The sequence below is a fragment of the Argentina anserina genome, chromosome 5, assembly GCF_933775445.1.
Source record: "Argentina anserina chromosome 5, drPotAnse1.1, whole genome shotgun sequence".
Classification (NCBI taxonomy): domain Eukaryota; kingdom Viridiplantae; phylum Streptophyta; class Magnoliopsida; order Rosales; family Rosaceae; genus Argentina; species Argentina anserina.
This window is the reverse complement of record NC_065876.1, coordinates 17,401,189-17,421,564: the sequence shown is the minus strand read 5'-3', so window position 1 is coordinate 17,421,564 and position 20,376 is coordinate 17,401,189. Positions and strand designations below refer to the sequence as shown.

At 35.9% G+C, this 20,376-nt stretch overlaps 2 protein-coding genes and 2 long non-coding RNA genes across 6 annotated transcripts; 3 read left to right on the top strand and 1 right to left on the bottom strand.

The window, feature by feature from the left end:
- Nucleotides 1–6,676: 6,676 nt before the first annotated feature.
- On the bottom strand, nucleotides 6,677–7,610 carry LOC126794233 (ESCRT-related protein CHMP1B). Its single transcript, XM_050520896.1, has one exon. It carries the CDS (start codon nucleotides 7,500–7,502, stop codon nucleotides 6,891–6,893), a length of 612 nt encoding a protein of 203 aa, XP_050376853.1. The 5' UTR covers nucleotides 7,503–7,610; the 3' UTR covers nucleotides 6,677–6,890.
- A 1,687-nt stretch (nucleotides 7,611–9,297) lies between these two features.
- LOC126796087 (uncharacterized) lies at nucleotides 9,298–10,767 on the top strand. The gene is made up of 3 exons (XR_007672289.1): nucleotides 9,298–9,320; nucleotides 10,514–10,600; nucleotides 10,678–10,767. It is a non-coding gene; the product is annotated as an uncharacterized LOC126796087 (long non-coding RNA).
- A 257-nt stretch (nucleotides 10,768–11,024) lies between these two features.
- LOC126796028 (uncharacterized) lies at nucleotides 11,025–13,333 on the top strand. Its single transcript, XR_007672280.1, has 3 exons — nucleotides 11,025–11,114; nucleotides 11,409–11,526; nucleotides 12,978–13,333. It is a non-coding gene; the product is annotated as an uncharacterized LOC126796028 (long non-coding RNA).
- Nucleotides 13,334–13,820: 487 nt separating this feature from the next.
- LOC126794302 (2-C-methyl-D-erythritol 4-phosphate cytidylyltransferase, chloroplastic-like) lies at nucleotides 13,821–20,018 on the top strand. 3 transcript variants are annotated; one of them, XM_050520977.1, is made up of 10 exons: nucleotides 13,821–14,073; nucleotides 16,247–16,554; nucleotides 16,844–16,929; nucleotides 17,015–17,089; nucleotides 17,182–17,237; nucleotides 17,359–17,438; nucleotides 17,579–17,670; nucleotides 18,190–18,267; nucleotides 19,259–19,349; nucleotides 19,499–20,018. In XM_050520977.1, the coding sequence occupies exons 4-9, from the start codon at nucleotides 17,084–17,086 to the stop codon at nucleotides 19,268–19,270; spliced, it is 324 nt and encodes a 107-aa protein (XP_050376934.1). In that variant the 5' UTR covers nucleotides 13,821–14,073; nucleotides 16,247–16,554; nucleotides 16,844–16,929; nucleotides 17,015–17,083; the 3' UTR covers nucleotides 19,271–19,349; nucleotides 19,499–20,018. The 3 variants fall into 3 exon arrangements, 1 of the variants encoding a protein (XP_050376934.1); XR_007672135.1 differs by lacking the exon at nucleotides 19,499–20,018 and having other exon boundaries at nucleotides 17,187–17,237; nucleotides 17,579–17,773; nucleotides 19,259–19,329; XR_007672134.1 differs by lacking the exon at nucleotides 19,499–20,018 and having other exon boundaries at nucleotides 17,187–17,237; nucleotides 17,579–18,267; nucleotides 19,259–19,329.
- Nucleotides 20,019–20,376: the final 358 nt, after the last annotated feature.

Here is a 20,376-nt window from a genome sequence, read left to right as displayed (position 1 = left end):
ATCTCAAGTCGTGATTTTGCTAATAATAGTCCATTGTATTTAGTCTCTAAAGGAATTGGTACAAAGAACTTGCTATTTAGTAGTTACCTATTAAATTCTCTCAAAATATCATTGGTGTCAATAGGCTTTATTAGGGCATTTACATCGGTTTCTTTATAATTTCTCTATTATAGAAAAGTAAATTATAAAATCTCAAAAAAAAAATATTGTCAAATTCCAACAACTTCTATATTTTACAAATTCACTATTTATTATTATAATATAAAATTAACATCCTAATTTATTATCATAATAATATAATTTCAATCTAATAGGAATTTTGAAGAGAGAGAATATATATACTCAGATCAATAATGTCTCCATCTTCCAAATTATTGAGATTGACAGAAAAATGGTGGGAGACATTGGGAGTGATAAAACATTTATGATTGCCATTCAGCAATTTTTTTTAGAGAATCTGTAAATTTGGAGAATGGGACATGAGAAGGAGACTTAAGTTGGAGTGAAAATTTGGGAAAAGAGAAACTTAAGTTGTTCTCAAGTCATATTCATTCAAATATCATGTTTGTTCCTTCATTTCCATTTAAACTTTTTTATATAGGAAGAATCACTCATTCTTTAGATTGCCTTGTAATTTTCTCAACATTTAACATTGTTTTTCAAGATCGAGTTTCAGGGAAGAGGATTGGTGAAAGTTTTTATCTTAGTAGCCTTTACTACATTTCATCTTCTTTGCGTCTCCCTCAGAGTCTTGTTGCAGAGGCATCTTCTTCTCAACATTTGTGGCATTTGCGTCTTGCATCCTTCAAGTCATGTTATGTCATTTCTATTTTCAAGTTTTTGTAAGCATTTTTATGAATGTGAGACATGTCACAAGTCTAAATATACAAGATTGCTTTTTTCAAGTTCTATGTCTAGAGCTTCTTAGCCTTTTGAATTAATTCACTCAGATGTTTGGGGACCTACTAGAGTGGTTTCTTTTGATGGTTATCGATTTTTTTGTGACATTCATAGATGATCACACTAGAACAACCTTAGTTTATCTCATGAAACATAATAAGAACGAAGTGCATAAATGCTTTCAAGATTTTCATAAGCTTGTCAAAAATCACTTTGCTTCTACCATTTGCACTCTGAGATCAGATAATGGCACATAGTATACATCCAAAGTTATGCAAAATTACTTAAGTTGATACGCCCCGAATCTTTTACAATTCCCTATGATTTTACTTGTTATCTTCTTACTCGGATCGAGAGTCGTACTAAGTGTAACGACTCTACAAGTTGACTTTTCGATGCGTAGGTTTTTCGAGAAAACTTCCTTCACGAGAATTGTAGGGCTCGTCGATATGAATTGGTGCACATGTGGCACGCCTAATCGGAGTTCATATGAAAAAGTTACAAATCAAGAAGTGTTTTGGGTATTTTTGGAAAATAGTATAAATAGGGGGTTTAAAGAGAGAAAAATCAGAAAAAATTTGAAAATTCCAATTCGAGCATGTATTGTTCATCCCGACCCTGTTTTCGTCCCCGGCGGCGATCTCCGCCGTCTGGCCGACGATCGACGCACCACTGGTTCCATTTGAACCGTCTCGTCATTTCCAATCGATCTATACCAGTCTCACACCGCGCCGACCGCCGTACACGGCGCAATCACCGCCACAAGTTTGCAGCCGAAGATCAACGCCGCTACCGACATTTTCTGGCGACTCCAGAGCTCGGGATTGCTGCTAATCAACGTGATCCTTTATGTTGGGCATGATGTGATCAGAGTTGGGCGACAAGTCGAGCTAGATCACGATCTTGAAATCGGTGCACTATTCCGATCTTCTTCTGCGTTTTTGGCCACTTCCCGGCCGATTTGGTCTCCGGTGCAGGTATGAAAGATGTTTGGTTTTGTATAATCTATAACTTTCATGTTGGGGTCAAGTTGATTTGGAGAGAGGAACGGTGGTGCGTGCGGCCCACGCGCAGCCACTGTGGCGGTACGTCGGTGGCACGTGCTGCCATTTTTGGAGCAGTGAGTCGCTCCATCGAGTAGTGTACATCGATACGAACCTATTGATGTCTTAACTATTGAATTTGGTTGTCATATGAGGTTGTGGATTTAGATTATCGTTATAAGGAATAATGTGTTATTACCATAGACTTTGAGTTCATTTAATGTTGGCCGTGATGTGTTTGTATTGACTGATAACCACGTGTTAAAGATGTGATTGTTATGATTTATAATGTAAATGGTGTTGTGTGCTTGATGAATGATGGATATGATATTGGTTATGTGTGTCGGTTGTGATGATGTGTTTGTGGTACCGACCTTTATTATTGATCGTTGGCGGTTGTAGGTTTCGTGGTTTCAGTTGGTCGGAGTGTTTGTCTTGGTGGATATTGAACTATGAATGGCTTGATCACTTTTATAGGGTACGTAGGCAGCCTAATTAAGTTTTGAGCACAACCACAAATATTCTATATTAGAATATGAGTTATTATTTATTATATAGTTAGATAATTAGTATGACATTAATTATTACTCATGTCGGAATTAGTGTTAGGATCATGAGATTTATTGTCAGGTAAATGTATGTGGGGTAAACTCTGAGTCTTGTGTGATCGTTCGGGTTGTGGTTTCAGTTATCTCAGTTAGTCTGATTGATTGGCTTCGGTGGGCTACAATGATGTTGTTATGCGTTCGCGAGTGAGACTCAAGGTGCAGTGAGATATGATTTTGACTAGCGGGGTTAGTCCGCTTATCGGAACCGGAAGAGAGGGGATAAACCGGGGAAAACAGAAGAGATGTGATGAATCGGAGAAACCGGAAGAGATGGGATCAACCGATAGAACCGAAAGAGTGTGGATGAACCGGCAATGCAATGAGAGTACAAAATCGGAATATAGTACATAATTAACACTTCAAAAAATTGAGATTTTCTCAATTGCCCGGCAACGGCGTCAAAATGATAGAGCGTTTTGTTAATAAACCCTGTAAAACATCATCGTTAGTATAGAATAAGCAGAGATCATTCTTTCCGGGGAATTGAAAGGAACTCTAAACTTTTAGTGTTAACAAATAATGGGGGGTTTGAGATTGATTATTAACTACTAAAATAAAACCTAAATTATTATTTACATGATCGACTTCTCTTTAACAAACTTAAACCAAATTTACTATTACAACACATAATTACAAGTTCGAACCTATCATGCATTCTAATTCAACCAATTACATACTTTTTAGACACCAATACAATTAGAGCCTTATGAGATCATCTAATCGTGCAAGATTTCAATTAACATTTAGATTGACTTAGGGCCTAATCTAAATTTGCATGCAATCGAATTCAATAACACTTAGAGTAGAAATCAAACAAGATTACATTTAAGCACCAAATCTTTGGTGGAGACATGTTTCATGTATGGCGTCACCCACCATGGTTTCACATGCAAATTTCCAGAATTTTTACCACTTTTAATCAACACAAATCGAACCTACTTAGGGCATGATTCGATTTGTGTCAATATGGTTGATGAATCTAGCACTCAAACACAATCTTAGGGAATGCATCTAAGCACTAAATTCATATGCACATATCTGAAAATTATCTAAAATTATGAGAAAGATGATTATAACACAACAATAGAAATACAAACTCATTAATTATAGAAAACCATCAATTCGGCAAAGATCCAAAAATCCAATAAAACAATCTGAAAATTCTAAAACAAATACAAAACCAATATTTCCACATAAATAACAACTTACAATCTTCATAGACAAATAATTGTAGATTAATACAAATAGACGAAGCCATGGAGATGAGTTGCGAGAATCACACGTTGTAGGAACCTTGGAGGTGTGTCTTCAATAGTGAAACTCGGTGGAGATGATGATAGTTTTGGGGTGGACGGCTTGGCTAATTTGTGAGGGAAATTTATGGTGGTGTTTTGGTAGAGTTTTGGCTCTTGAATGCTAATGAGAAGTGATGATATTTGAGAGGTGAAGCCATGTATATATAGAGGAAAGATGGAGGGTTTGAAATTGCTTCTTTCTTTCTATAATAATGCCATGCTTTAATCCCTTAAATCATGGAAAGTTTTATTCCCTAAAACATGCCATGCTTTAATCCCTAAAACATGTCATGTTTTATGCCTTTAATGATCATCTTCTATTTAATTGTTGCATGACTTGGCTCCATCTTTTTTTCTTTAATTATCTCTTCAATCCAATCTGAAAATAAGAAAATAAAATCATAAGTAAGAGATAATTAGTTTCAAAACCTAACAAGGATTCCTAGTCAAACTAGGACTCTAGACGAATTATGCGTTTTTAACTCATGTAAGCACAAAAATACATCTAATACCGCCCAAGACTCTTATTTCGACTCAATGACTCAATAGTACAACAATAAGGGCTAAACAAAGTACAAATTGAGGTAAAAACATGTTAAGAACGTCGTAAAAAGTGCTCCTATCAGCAGTTAGTTTCTTAGTCGACGGTAGCAGCTAGATTTATAGTTCACAGTAGCAGTTCGTTTTTATAGTCGACAATAACAGTTAATTTTTATAATCGACAGTACCAGATAACCTCTTCATTAATAGTAACAAACACTACGGGTTAAAGAGGGGAAAAAAGTAAAATATTTTATGACATGTGACAACTTGTCATCATTTTGTCCTTATTTGTAGATTTTGGTCATTATTTGCTTTATCAAATTAAGTATTGAGTTATTTGCAACTAAATTGTTGTCTGATACTTTTTTGAGTAGTTTGTTCATAAATTAATAGTCTCAGGATTAGTAAAAAATATTAATTTATCGCGTTATTAATATATTAATAAATCAATAAAATAATAATTTATTAATTTATAGGAACGTACATTAAATTCCTTAAAGTAATAGGTTTATTTTTACACAAGTAGAGATAGGTTTCCTAGTTCTTACATAATGTAGATGGTTCATGTAATCCTCTATAAATAGAGGCTCATATTTGCTTTCGTCATGGTAAAATTGGGTCAACGGATAACATGGTTTTTTAGAATTTGGATAAACAATTACAGGGTGAAGGTGTTCAGTATTTGGAAGGTCTTATCAAAGGGTTGAACTATAGTAACAGAATGGAAGTTGAATACATTTTGAACTACCCTAACGAAAATATAACAACTTCAGAGTTGATGACTGGCGAGGAGATAATTGAGAGCATCATGGAACATCTTTGTGATAATGAAATTGAAGATGATAGTTCTATTATGGAGCCCTTTCAGGAAAAGAAGATCTCATATATGGTAGTGAAGACATTGAATAATTTCTTGTTGCACTATGAGAAAAACCACACCAGAAGTTCTTACCATGTTAAGAAAAGTGCATGATGAGATTTAAGATGACATCATTTTCAAGAGGAAACAAGCAAGAATTGAGTCTTTTATTTAAAAAGTCTTCTTAAATGTAAAATTATTTATGTGTTATAAGAAATTATCAATTTATATATTGAATGAGCTCTATGTAAACTCTTAAATTTCTATTATCTTATAAATTTAGTAAAATATTAATTTAACACGTTACTCCCGAGTCGGGATCGGCAAAAAATATTATTTTAACGAAGTTATTAATTAATCGGGTATTAATTTAACGAGATTTTACTATATTTGTTCAAGCTAAGCATACCCAATAAAAATGGCTCCATTATATATTGGCCAGAGCTAAGAGAAATGGGGAAAGGAGAGGATGAATGACTAGACTGCCAAACTGATACTAAACTTATATGACCTGAAACACAATGGTAGGGACTCGGGCCTTAATTTTATCCCTTGCAAGGGTTATGATCTTCCTCCATTTTTTTCTTTCGCTTCAACCCTTCCCAATTCCCACAAGCTACGGATGTTATTTTCAATCCTAATTGCATTGGCAATCCTTTTTTTTCTTTGGCATAATCAATAATAGTAGAACCGACCTTATAGGAAGAATGGTATAGTTCTAGCAGTCGTCCTAGTTTGAAAACAAACTTGTATCATCCCAACAATCAACATTGACTCACGATTTACAAAGCAACCCAAGAAAAACCAAACTTACAATGGGAGCTGACACCCCTTGCAATTATCTCAGAGATTCCGTCAGAGATTCAGACAACAAAGCCAATTCCAAGCATTCAGAACATGATCAGCGCATAATGTGTCTGACAAAACTAAGCAGTTAAGAATCCAAGAAGAGCTAATGTAGAATCATCCATTCCAAACCGAAACCCTTTCTCTGTTCTTAACACAGCTAATCTGGAAACCCCAATTCTGATACACTCCACACAGCAAACAAATGGAACTCATAACAAAATCAAAAGAAAAGGAGAATAGAGATGATTGATTGAACCAGCTGTGATCTCCACACCAAAACTCGCTCCCATGACGCAACTAAATAGAGAATATAGCAGTAACAACTAACAAACCAAGTAATAAACTCAACCTTGAATTGAAGTCAACTATCAGAATTCAGTCAATCAGGACCATACTATACGCAAAGAGGTGCCAGAAACCTGATTCAATAACACAACAGATCTCGACAAAACCAAAAGAAACAACCATCCACCAATCAAATTCAAACATACCACATACCATATCCAATTCAACAAAATCACATAGATTCAACCACATTGCTAATGAAATGATTAAACACATATATGCAACAAAGCCAGCAGCGACATAAACACATAGATTCAACCATATTGCTAATGAGATGATTAAACACACATATGCAACAAAGCCAGCAGCGACTTAATTCGTCAAATTATACACAAATATGTATCAAGTTGAAACCTTCCAAACAGTTCTCATAGCGGAGCTCATAATTCTACAAACCAGAATAAGCAGCAGCATTATACATCAAGTACGCACCGAAATCATCTCCACATTAACCTCTAGCCTTGAGCTCCGCAAGCCTCCTGGAAAGATCATCCTCATCGACCTTTTCGGCTTCCTTGGTCGGCACGGCGTGGGCCGCCGGCTGCGGCAGGCCCACGGAGACCTCGAGGCCATAATCATCGGCCACCTGTTGCATCAGACTGTTGACCTCGCCTTCCGGCGTGGAAAGCGACGTGGAGCCGGCCATGGAGCTCTCCATGAACTCGGCCTGGACCTCCATATTGACGAACTGCTTCTCGAACGAGTCCATCGTCTCCGACATCTTCTGGAGGTTTCCGGTGTTGAGAGAGGACTCGAGGGATTTGACGATATTGCCCATGGACTTGTTGATGGTGGTCATCTTGGCCTGGGTGTCGAGGCGGGCGACGACGGCGTCGAGGCGGGAGGCGAGGCGGAGGTAGTTCATTTGCTCGGTGCGTTTGCGGATGGCGTTCTCGGCGTAGATCCGGGCGCCGTCGACGTTGCCTTTCTCCATGGCTTTCTTGATCTTGAGCTTCTCGGCCTTCTCTTCCTTCTCGCACTTCCGGGATTGGCGCTGCAGTGACTTGGAGGTGAATTTCAACTCCATGATCTGGTTCATCAGCTTCTCCGTGTTGCCCATGCTCGATCGGATTTGGGGAATTTTCTAGGGTTTTGGATTTTGATTTTGATCGGAGGAAGTTTGAGACTTTGGAACAGAATATAGGGAGGATATTTTATGGCGATTTTACGCGGACGTTATTATAGCGACGAAGTTTCCCAATAATTGTTTTTGTCATTTCTTTTTGTAGAGAAAATTTGGCATTTTGGTATTATATATGATGTGTATGCCGACATATGAATTTGAATAAAAAGTGATTCCAGAGCTCAAATCAGAATGTGATCAAGGCATTCTAGTTTTGTTTCCTGCTTTTTGGGCTGCACATCGGCTGGTTAGCTAATCATATCTGTAATCCTAAAATCTTTTGATCCATAGGATCTAAGCACACAAGAAACACACACAACATACAACAACATAAATATTAGTAATAGAGATCTTGAGGGAAGTCAACAAACCTATAGAAGAGGCCATTGATCCCAACTCAAGTCTTCTACACATCTCTCTCTCTCTCTAAACTCTATGAGACTTAATTCTTAGTAAAAATAATGAAGAGAGTGTGTAGATACCGAACTTATATATAGTTCAACTAGTACTCAGCCACTCCCATAAATGAGACTAAATTAGTGTAGAATATTATATGCTTGATTTCTATATCACTTATGTTTTGATTGATCACCTCAATCAGAGTTCAATTAGATCGATCACCAATTTATTGCATATCCCCATAACTGTATATTTGATACAATTTGCATAAGTCAACCCGGAATTCTATTTACATGATTTTCCATTACTTGTTTTACTAGTAAATGGTAAGTTGTTGATTTCCTCATGAACTGTAATGATATGTCCATATTAAGTTTACATGTTGTAGTGCGATGTTAATGTTGTCGCTCTCTTTTACGGTAGTGAGATGGAGGTTGAGCAACTACGCGACAATGCTATTCTGACAACAACGGTGGGATAGTATGATGGTGGTTGTGTAACCAGACGTTGGTGTTTTGACGAAGGTGGTACCTTAATGTGATGATGGTTTGTCTGTGATGGGTCAACAACATTATGCGGTATGGCTCCTATTGTGAATGAGTTTTTATCTAACTGGTTAGGGTACACTGAGTGTGACTTTGTTTCAATCTATACCCTCAATGTACCTTGCCCAATCTAGTGTGCCGGCAAGTCATTTTCTAATGGATGCAACCTTCTAGGTTTGAAATGAAACTAAACATTGGTGAATTTGTGAGAAAATTGATCATATGACAATGCGTGTCTTAGTTTTTTTTAGATGTCACCGTTGTAAAATGAATTGATTTAATCGGATTATTTATAAGAAAAATCAATTTAACAATGCATTTACTTATGTATTAAGTTGTGGGGAAATGAGGGTGTTATATCATATTTGTTTTGAAGATTTCCAAAATAAAAGAGATAATGTGCAACAAAAATAAAAAGAAGGGGAAGATTAAACAAATTTAACCACTAGGGGGGACTTCAGTGCAAAAAAATGCTAATTTACTATATATTATACGCCGGTTGCATTTTCAACAGTATAGCTACAGTACCTCTACAGTCACACTACAATACTGTTTGGGCCTGGGGCTGCCATATCTGGGCTGGGTGTTAGGGCCTCCGCTGATTAACCTGATATAGACGCGTGTCCTATGCTTGACGTGTGTGCTTCCGTCTCCCTTATCCCCTTATGTTTTTTTGTTTCTTCGAGGCAGAGTGCGGATTTAGAGAGGCATAACCAGAAAAAAAAAACAGAGAGAGAGAGAGAGAGCTTTGGTGGTTTGGCTGCTCGTCCGTTTACAGAGAGGTGGCGGAAGAGTTTGTTTCTGACTTTCGGTTAGTCTCTCTCATCTATCTTCTTCATTCATGTATTTAGGTCTGGGGAATTTTCAGATTCTATATCCCATTGAATTCAATCCTGTGAGTTAGTAAGGAAGGACGGCATGATACATAACCCAAACAGTCAATGCTTCTTATTTGTAAGGACGGCATGGTTTTATTTTTGTATAGATCAAGGTTCCTCAAAATCTTCTATCCCAGGGTTAGATATTTGATTGCACTGCTTCATTTTCCTTATTCATAATTGGGATACATACTTGGTTAAAGTACCCTTCAATTTACGACTTTTGTGGGTTCTTGAAAAAATATCTTCAAATTGTGTCATGGGTTAAATACAGACGGAGTGATGGGAAGAAAGGGCTTTTTGTTTTGAATGGGAACAACTTCCATTAGAGGCTAAAAGGCCAAGGAAGAAAGAGCTTTCATGTTGTTATTCTATTTTGTGTGGACAATTTCAATTAGCTTGGTTTTTTTTTTCCTTTAGAAATCTGCTTATGTTTGTTTTAGAATTAATTTTTATAGATCAATTTAGCCCTAAGATCTTTATTTGAAAGGATACTGTGAATGGATTTTGTGAGAGGATATATATATATATATAATGAGTTGGGTTTGTTAAGTGAAATGAGTTTACTATTATGATTTTTGCTGGACCATACTTTGCGTTTCCATTAGAGGCTATTGTGCCAATTTTGTTTTTCCATAGGCATTCTTATAAAGATTGATTGAATTAGATGTGTGTTCTGAATTCTAATTCAATACTTAATTCGTGTTTCTGAGGATGGATTTCACTTTTGGTTCTGAAAAAAAGTTGAGGCTGTATTATGTTTTAATGGAAAGAGTACTCAGGTTGTTGTTGAGTTCCGTCATGGTTCTGTTTATGCAAGTCATCGAAGTTCTTGGTCATTTATATCCGAACTCAAGATTTGTAAATTTTCTTTCGTCAGTACATAATTTAGTCAATTTGTTCATTTTCGATGTCAGTCAGAACAATCTGAGTTATGGTATTTGATCATATGAGTAGTTCCATGTTTTCATTTTCATTTCATTTTCTCGCAATTGAGCTTCTTAATAGAGGACGGTATATTTTTCGCTTCAGTTTTTTTTATTTCTTCATCTTATTTAGTCGAATAAAGCAGAAATTGTATACATTGTCCTCATGTTTAACGAAGGCTCTCTATACATCTTTACAGGTTTTATGCGAAGATCTTATTTATGGTTTTTCCTGCTGTTTGTCCCTGTGTTGCTCTTTCTACTTTCACTGTTGTTATCTCCTTCAGGTTTATATTTTGATTTTCGTAGCTATCATCTTTTTGTTCATTTTCTGTAATCAATTGATTTATTCAAGCTGTTACAGTGTTGGTGTCTAATTTTTGTGTTGCTACTGCTGCTGGGAGGAAAGTGGGTGATAGTGCAACTTTCAAGGTTTCTTTAACTAAAAGTAAATCAGGCAAGTCATTGTGTGTTTTCAATCACTTTTATCATAGAAATAGATAATCGTAGTAGCTGTGGAGAAATGTATCAATCTTCACTTTAAAGTACGAGGCCATCTAAATAGGCTTAGTTGTATATTAAGAATGTATGTTGTTTGTTAGTGTAAAACTATATGAAGGACTTTATTATACTTATTATTTTAAAATGCTATTGCAGCTATGCCATGGCAACCCCGCCAGCGCAAATTATCTACAAGAATGCAGTTTTTTGAACATGTTTTTCATGAAGGTGAAAATCAAGTGCCAATTGAGACAGAACCCGCTTCTGCATATCTTTCTGATAACAGAGTTAATATGACATGTATCTCTTAAATTTTGGGTTAATATGATTAACGAGGCATAATGCTTTAAATAATATATTAGTTGTTCTCACTAAAAAATGGTTTTAATTAAGTTAATGTTGTTGAATTCAAATATGTATTGAACTCTCTTTTAACTATTTTGCTGTTACAGTGAATAATAATTTTTTTAACTTATGTACTTTACAAATGTTTATTTATTTATTTTGTGATAGTTTTGATGTAATAATGTATAGAATGTCCTGCTGTATTAGTGTTGGGTGGTTATTTGGTTTTTCTTATTTTTCTCTTTGTAGATTTTGCATGCCAACATAGATCTTTTGGGCAATATGTTTTTGCCAAAAAAATCTGGAAATTTAGAGCTGACTGAAGGGACTACAGTTTGCAACAATACATCAGCCGATAGTTTAATTGGTATGTTCGAGTGTCTATTCCATATTCATTTTATTTCTTGCATTTAATATTGATTCAATCATGATATTGCATTGATACAGACATTTAAGTGGCATTCGGGCTGTATGTTAATGTATTCACCTGATTATGCAATAGTCTTGATAGTTTGGAAACCACTATGATTTTTTTAGAAAGTTATATATTGCCGATTGTTTCAAGAAAGGGTAAAGAACATATTATCCAAGCATCAATAAACCATTCATCTTTATGGAAATTATTTAAAGTATTTAATTTAACTAAAAATATGAGATTGATGAAAAAAGATTTGACTGAAAAAGAAAAACAAGAAATTAGTACATTTGCAGATTGGATACTACAAATAGGCGACAGTAAAATTGCATCAAATTTTGACACAGGTGATAATGATACATCATGGATAGAAATTCCTGAAGAGTTGTTAGTTCAATACGATTTAAATACAATTGAGGCATTATTTTTAGTGACATATCCTAATTTCAATATAAATTATAAAAATTTAGATTATTTAAGAGAACGCACTATTGTGACCCCGCGGAATACAACTGTAAATGAAATAAATAATTATGTAGTTAATTTACTACCAGGTGATAAAAAAGTTTTATTTAAGTTGTGATTCAATTTCTCATGACACCGGTAGTAATGAAAATATTGATCTTTTATATCCAATTGAATTTTTAAATCAGTTAGAGTTTAGTGGATTACCAACTCATCAATTAATTCTGAAAGTCGTTATGTCAATTATGTTGTTGAGAAATTTAAATCAAATTTGCGGATTATGCAATGGTACTAGACTAATAATAACTAAATTATTCGACAGATTAATTGAAGTTGAAATTCTGACAGGAAGTAATATCGGTGACAAAGTTTTTATTCCAAGAATTATGTCATATAAAAATGAACACAAATGGCCATTTAAATTTAAACACTGGCAATTTCCAGTGAGACCATGTTATGCGATGACAATAAATAAAAGTTAAGGGCAATCACTTAATCAAATTGTCGTATATCTTTCTGATCAAGTTTTCACTCATGGACAACTTTATGTTGTTGTATCTCGCGTTACATCGAAACATTGCTTAAAATTTTTAATACGTAATAGTGAAGATATACCAAATAAATACACAAAAAATATAGTATTCAAAGACGTGTTATTATGATTGTGAAATTCAGTTTATGTCCAGTAAAGTGAAGTATTCAAAAATGAAAAGTAATAATAATAATGTTATGTACAACTAAAAATCCCACTCAGCTCTTACTGGTCAAATTTTATTGGTTTTGCATCATATTCGGGTATGCTTAATGTCGTCAATTTATCTTTGTTCCATTTTGTGTTTTTTCATGAATTTTTTCTGTTGATATTTTTTCTTTGTTGTGACCTATATTTTTCTTTAAGTATGTTGTTTCACAAGTTTCCTGATTACTTTCTAATGCAGGTGGGTCAGTTATTTCGTACTTGCTTTTGGTTAACAAGAGCTTCCCAATCAACTGTGCGTTTAGCCAATTAAAAGGGACAAGTAAGTTTACCTCATTACACTTCTTAGTATATGATGTCACTGTCATGATTTTTGTCCTAATGCGATACTGTAAGGACCAATAACAGCTTTGGTTTGCAATTTCCTTCATTGTCAAGTTATTGATCAGTAAGTTTTGTTCATCCCCTGGTATAGTGTATGATGATGTTCACTGTCATAATTATCCCTTATGTTTGTTTCATTATCTTTAATTAATTTTATACAGAAGGCAAACATACATATGCAAAGGAACATTTCATTATGTTTTCTTCAAAAGAGACGACTGAATTTGACAGTCATTGAAATGATATTCATTAGAAAAATGTAATTGTAAGCGTACTATACTTTTAAATCATATTCATATCATTTAACTTGAAACTAAAATACGCAGTTCAAGAATTTTTTAAATTTTGTTTTAATTAGATTTGCAGCATATTCTCCGCACTAGCTGCTATCAACCTATATTGGTACTCTGGTGAATGGAGCAACCTTAGGTAGTTATTTACTTTTTTTCGTATCATTTAATTTCTTAGGTGGCTTACATTGCCAAAACTATATAATATAACTGTGTTTGTAAATAAATAATAGACAATCCAAATCTCTGTGACTATTCTCTGTTCGTAAACTTTGAAAAAGTGTTTGTATGAAATTTCACTATCCGAAAACAGACGCACAAGCCGCGGCAAAGCGCGGCCTAATACTCTAGTACATTCAATTATATAGAAAAAAGGCCTACTGTATGAAAAACAGTGTGGGGGTATTTGTGCAAAATCAAGAGAAAAAAACAAAGGAAGGAAGGAAGGAAGGAAGAAAGAAATGGGAAGCAGCAAGCCGCTGGGAACGACCGGAGAGTTTTTCAGGAGGAGGGACGAGTGGAGGAAGCACCCGATGCTCTCGAATCAGCTCCGCCACGCCACTCCCGGCCTCGGCATCGCTCTCGTCGCCTTCGGCGTCTACTTGGTCGGCGAGCAGTTCTACAACCGCGTCATCTCTCCTCCTCCCTCCTCTTCCCACTGAGGTAACTCAGATCCCCCAACCTCCTCTCCCTTTCCCGGTTTCAATTCATTCCTTGATTTGTTCTTTGCGTTTTATTTTTATTTTAATATCCTCATGTTTTGAATTAAGAGGTACATTTTTTGTTTGAATCAGTACAATAGTAATTGTATCGTTAGCATACCTGAAATCTATTACTTACATAGTTTAGAGTTTAGAATTAAGCAAAAGACCAACTTCTAACTGCGTAGCTGATTCGTGAAGATGTACAGTAGTTTCAAAAAATAGTCACGTGTATAAGATTTCCTCAAATTAGTTGCCAAGCACAAAGCTTGATTTAAGATTGATTTTTTAATGTCTGCATTTTCACGTATAACACGGATCGGGTGCCGCAGTTTTATAGTAATCAAATCGCAGGCAGACTCAACGGTAAACATTCCATAACCAGTAGGATTCCCAAATAAGCTGATCGTTAGTCCATTACAATGGTAGTGGGGCAAAGGTAAGGCATAGATCTGTGAAATTGTATCAAGGTGTTGTAAACCTTTCATAAAATCTAAATGCCACGAACTATTTTCAATGTCTACAGTTTGGGATGGCTCCAATTGAAAAGCCAGAAGTTAATTTCAGAACCTTTTTCTGACAATCCAACGCATCCCGTCCTGTAGAAAATTGTATTTTGTAAGATCCATTAACAAGCATTTGAGAACTAAGAGGTTCAACACATAAAAAATTTAAATTCTTATCCTATATTTTGAACTGATGAATTAAACCAGAAGGTTATCAGGTTGTTTCATAAGTTCTGAACCAAACTTTGCAAGAGCAGCCTTATTGAAATTAACAGCAGCTCTAACTCTGAGTCTTCCTTTATGTTTAGAGTGCAACTAGCTGACCAGGAAATGGGATTAGAACAATCAGAGCCCCAAAAAAGTTTTTTTATTAATTAATATAAATTTTAAAAGCAAGTTCATTCAGACACTTGAAGCAAGAGAAAATCTGATTTGGTTATACCTGATCAGTTGGCTTTAAGAAGAGAAAGTCTACCACCTGTTGGCAAAGTAACCTAATTACTTGCCATTAGTAGAACGAGATTGGATTTACAAAAAAATTGAAATACAATCTTTAAATGATTACTGACATGGTTAAAGAAGAAGAGTGTGGACTTGTTAATTTGTTATAGCTAATTTTCCGTCCGAAGCAGAAGAAAAAAGAGAGAATTTGTTCAAAATTCCTAGCTGCGGTTGGTGAAGCCCTGCTGAAGAGGAGGCAATCATGTGCAAAAAAATAAATTACAAATTTTTGGTCCTTTTGGAGCTGGTAGAGTAACAATATGGTTTTAGCAGTACAAGACTTCAGGTTTGAGCTTCTGATGAGAGGTTCTAAGCAAAATAAGAATTTAGGGGAGAGAAGATCTCCCTATCTGATGTCCCTTAAGAATTTGAAACGGTCAGTAGCTGTGCCATTTACTAAAAATGAGAAAGTGATTGAAGTAATGCAGTTCATCAGCATGTCAATCCATTGTTGATGAAAACTAAATGTAGACAGGCAAGCTTTTTTATCATTCCAATTTATGAAATCATAAGCTCATACAAGATGGATTTCTGTAGCCATAAGATTAGGCTTTCTTTTCTTTGGAGTAAATAAGAGGTGAAGTTCATGAGCAATCAATATTGTCATAGTTGCCTACCGAATGCAGAAGCACCCTGCATAATGCATTTGAGAAAGTAAGGCCTGTTCCCTAAGATGTTATAAATTGTTTTGTAGCTCACAATTCCTTACATTACATAGGCTGATTGGTTTAAAATGATTCACCCTGTCAAGAGTCAGTTTTAGGGATTAGAACAATATTAGTTGAATTAATAGGTCGGAGACTAGTATTTTTTACTGAATTGAAAACCTAGGGAATGTATGTCCTGCCAAAAGTCTGGTAGACAGCTGCATGAATACACTTATCACTGCATGCGACTTCATTGTGGTATTGATTCTTATGATTTAAACCACTGCAGATTAGCTCCAATTTGTTTCTTTTTATTTGTTCATTTTTATCAAGTACTCTTCCACTTTGCTAGTGTTTCAATGTTCAATAGTCATGTATGTAATGTAAGCATACCCGACATAGTTCTTTCCTTTGGTTTCCCAATTCCTATTAAAATCTTCGGTTTAGCAAGTTCTGTTTTTGATGTTGGTTTCTCGTGCAGATTGGCTGCTCAGCAAGAGGAATCGAGTCTGGAGTTTCGTCCTTCAGTGCTTCTTTCTGGTTTTGAAATTCAATAAAAAGTATTCACTATAGCCTTTTGAATATGAAGTTTGGATGGTGCAAAAGTGAATTGATTGATGATAAGTTTTTTAAATTTGGTTATTTTGGGAAGCCTAGCTGCACCAAACATACCCGTAGTACGTGAACCATTGCCACTTCGAAATTGATGACATGACTGTTGTGACATGTTAGGATTGAGAAGTAACTCATATTGACAGTTGGAGTAAATTTTCCAACAGTCAACATTAGGTAATTATTCCATGTTATTATCTGTCTGAAGTTGACCATTACAGAGATAGTGGCCGGCATTCTTCACTGCCATGGCGCTCTTGGTTCACAGACTTCACTTCACCCTCTCCTCCTCCTCTTCTTCTCTCTTCTTCTCAAACGAAACTCACCTCCACAGAATCTCACCCTCCTCCAACCTAAGCTTCACAGGAACCCCCCCCCCCCCCCCAAACCTCCTCCTCCATTTCTCAATTCTCTTCTTCTACTCCCTTACTGTTATCTCATACAGTCATACTTCATCGTCTTTCAGGTCATCGATTCAATTCCAGGGAGAAAAAGCACCATGACGCCGGAATCGCAACCTCCCTCGTCATTTGCTTCTCCGCACAGCAAAATGTATGTATCAGGGCGCTTGTTCTTGTTTCGATTGTATTACAAATTGGTCATCTGAGTTTGTTTTGTGTTTGGCTATGTGATGCAGAAACCGGAGACGGTGATAGTGAGAGAAGAGCGTTTCGGTGATTTTTTGGCTGGTGGCAAGGGTAAAAGGATGGGTGTAAGTTCCTCCATATTTGTCACCATTTTTCGTGTTTCGATTGATGATTAATTTGTTGTGTGATGGTCTTTTTGCTGTGTTTTTGCAACTAGGCCAGTATGCTGAAACAATATCTACCGCTGTTGAGCCAGCCGATTGCATTGTACAGGTTAACTTATTCAACAAATGCTTTTTGTTTGATTTTACATCGCGTCGATTTAGGTAGTTTTTCGTGTTTAGTTTTAGGACCTAAATCACAGGGAACCTTTTTGTTTTTGTTTACTGTGCAGCTTCTATACTTTCTCGCGGATGCCTGAAGTGAAGGAAATCATTGTAGTTTGTGATCCTTCCTACAGGGATGTGTTTGAAGGTTCTGTTACCGTCTTTTTTATTTTTTATTTTTTATGGCTATTGTTGTAGTGTGAGTTTGTCTCTTTGGAGATGTTTGTCTGGTGGGTGTAGTGCTGTTGGACTACATTTATTCTGATTTGGTTTTGGTCGTGTTCTCAGATGCCAGGGATAAGATCCAGAAGGAACATAATTTACGAAACAATAGTCACCTTGATCCGGAAGAATTCTATTTGTTAATCTTCCAAGGAAAGGTCTTTCAGTTTTAGCCTAGTATTAGCCTGAAGTCCTTGATCTGCTGTATCTCAAAGTCTTGTTGCAAAATTTCACAATATTTGAATATGAGATGGCTGTCAGGTTTTGTTTCTTGGATTATACTATTTTTTTATTGTAAAAATTACTCATCCATATGATGGTGTCTGTGCTGCCTCATTTAACAGTTGAAAAAACAACGAAAATAGTTTAGTACCGTATATATGAGCACATTGTATGACACACGCTTACTCCTTTTCTAAAACATCAAAGGGGAGTGGGGAGTGCAAGTGTGAAAATTACTTAAATTTTGTGTGAAAATCACCGTTTTCTTTCTTGTCATTATGACTAAGCATTCTTCACATGCCTTTGCTCACCTAGTAGTGGCACAAGTCGACTGAAGTTCTTAATTTATTGTATGGAATAGAAATAGTGTCTTCAATTGGTGATTTTATTTTCCAAACTGTATTACTGTAAGTATGATTGCATAACTTAACATCATATTCAACTTCCATGTACAGGCTTTTGATTTGACCTCTGAGCTTGTTCGCATCCATGGTTCTGCAAGACCTCTGGTATCAACAGGAGATGTTGAGAAGGTCAGACTCTCTTTACTTTTAGATCTAATATATTCACGTTATTCTGTTTTGAGATTATATAAATAGATCACCATGTTTTGTGTTAGTCATGCTTTGTGTCTTAGAGCAATACATTTTTCTTTTAAGTGAAGCCATCACAACCTGAAGCTATTACATAAATGTTGTTCTCTCTACACATCCTGAGTGTTGAAGTGACATGTTTAGGTGCAGAGACCAAATTATAGGTGTTTGCATGGAAACAGACATGTTTAAAATTGCTTGAGAAAAATGACTTCCCAGAAAGGGAAAGAGGATGAAAGTTTTCGATAATGTTGTAATGTAATATAAGTAACTTCCAGCCATGACATAGACAACAAAATTTTGAAAGAATTTACCCGTAAAAATTATCCAAATCAACTTGGTCATCCCCTTGACGTGAGGCAGTGTATATCTGTATATCCTACAAATGTTAAAAATATAATCAGTTTTACCGTCAAGATCCATCTGCTTCTCTTCTATTTAAGTAGGCTAATTGTTGGCAAAATAAAGAAGAATAGTATAGGATAGAGCAATTTAGGTATAGTACCAATATCCGCTCTTGGTCATCGAATTGCTGCCAAATGACCTCGATGTTTGTGTACTTGACAATGCTTGATTTGAGAGCTCTAGATTAGGGGAGCATCTTCCCTAACAGAAGCTAAACTGAAAAAAAAAACTACACAACTCTAATTATCCACATCCACTTTGACGAGCTTGAGGCCTCGGACCCTTCCAGGCATCAAAGCAGTAGCCAGCTTCAAAACAAGGACTCTGGACTCTGATCCTTGTTTTTGATGTTACAAAAAAAAAAAAAACAAGAAACTAATCTTGAGAGTTGACTCATAATGCTGTTAGATATATATCTAGTGAGACAAAAGTCTGAGTTTTGCCATGTAATTTTCGATTAAAACAATGTTGGACACCAATAAGTGATTCCATCTTTCTCATGTCTTAATAATTGTAATGTTCACAGAGAGGTCCTTGAGGTGACTGATGACGTGTCTATTGTTGAGCACCTTCCACATCCTGTCTACATCACTGAAGGATCTTACACCAATATCAAGGTAGTTAAATATCCTACTCTTTGCATCTTTTTGCAGCTAACACAAATACAGAACCAATGCTCAGCACCCCATCGAATTAGAGTTGTATTTCAAAGTTCCATCTGTAACAGAAAGAAGTCTTATTTCATTGCACTACAAATACTTTGCAGGTTTCAACCCCAGATAATTTATTACTTGCAGAAAGAATATTGAGTATGGACACTGAAAAGTCTTCCGGATGATAATCTTGACATTTGTCTTCGAATCATTTCGAAGTGGCTTGATTCATTCAACAGCTTCCCTTGCTGAGATATGCAGCTATTGCGAATCAGCAGTAAACTTTTACGTAGGTAGCTTGGCTAAGAACCAATTTTTGTCGAGTCAATCATAAATTTATGCGGAAAAGTATATAAAATGGAAAACTTGGTTAGTCTACAACCTGACGAATGGGTTTACATGAACATAAGTTTAAAAGATGATCAACATAAGTTTAGATTTTTTTTAGGGGATCCAGCAACATATCAAATATCCAAGCATTTCCCTTGCGTTTTTGCTGGTGTATACGCAAGACCTCACTGGCTCTCCATCATGACGTCCTTATCTTCTTTCTTGGCCTGCGGTCTCCTTAACATGTATGGACAATGTGTCTCTTAGGACTGCCAGCGACTTACTTTGTTTACCGGAACCGTGTTGTGACTTGTGAGGAATGCTGTGTTTTGTTTTATACCGGAAATGCTGATATGCTTGTTTGCCTACTTATATTGCCCATTAAAGCCTGAATGCCAGCTACGGAATTCTGCAGGAAAATGTGTGAAAGGTTCTATTGCAAGCTTTTGCTCCCTCGACGGTGGGATTTGGGTTCCGGCTGCGGCTGAGAGGCCTTGACGCGCTTGGCGCGTGTGGCGGTGGCTTTGGGTTTTGCCCCTCTTTGAGGGAAGTGGGGTTAAATTTAAACGAAGCCAATAGGATATAAATGAATAAATAAAAACAGGAAATATTTATTTCGAGCCCAGAAACTTAATTAATACTTAATAGAGATAAGCTTTGC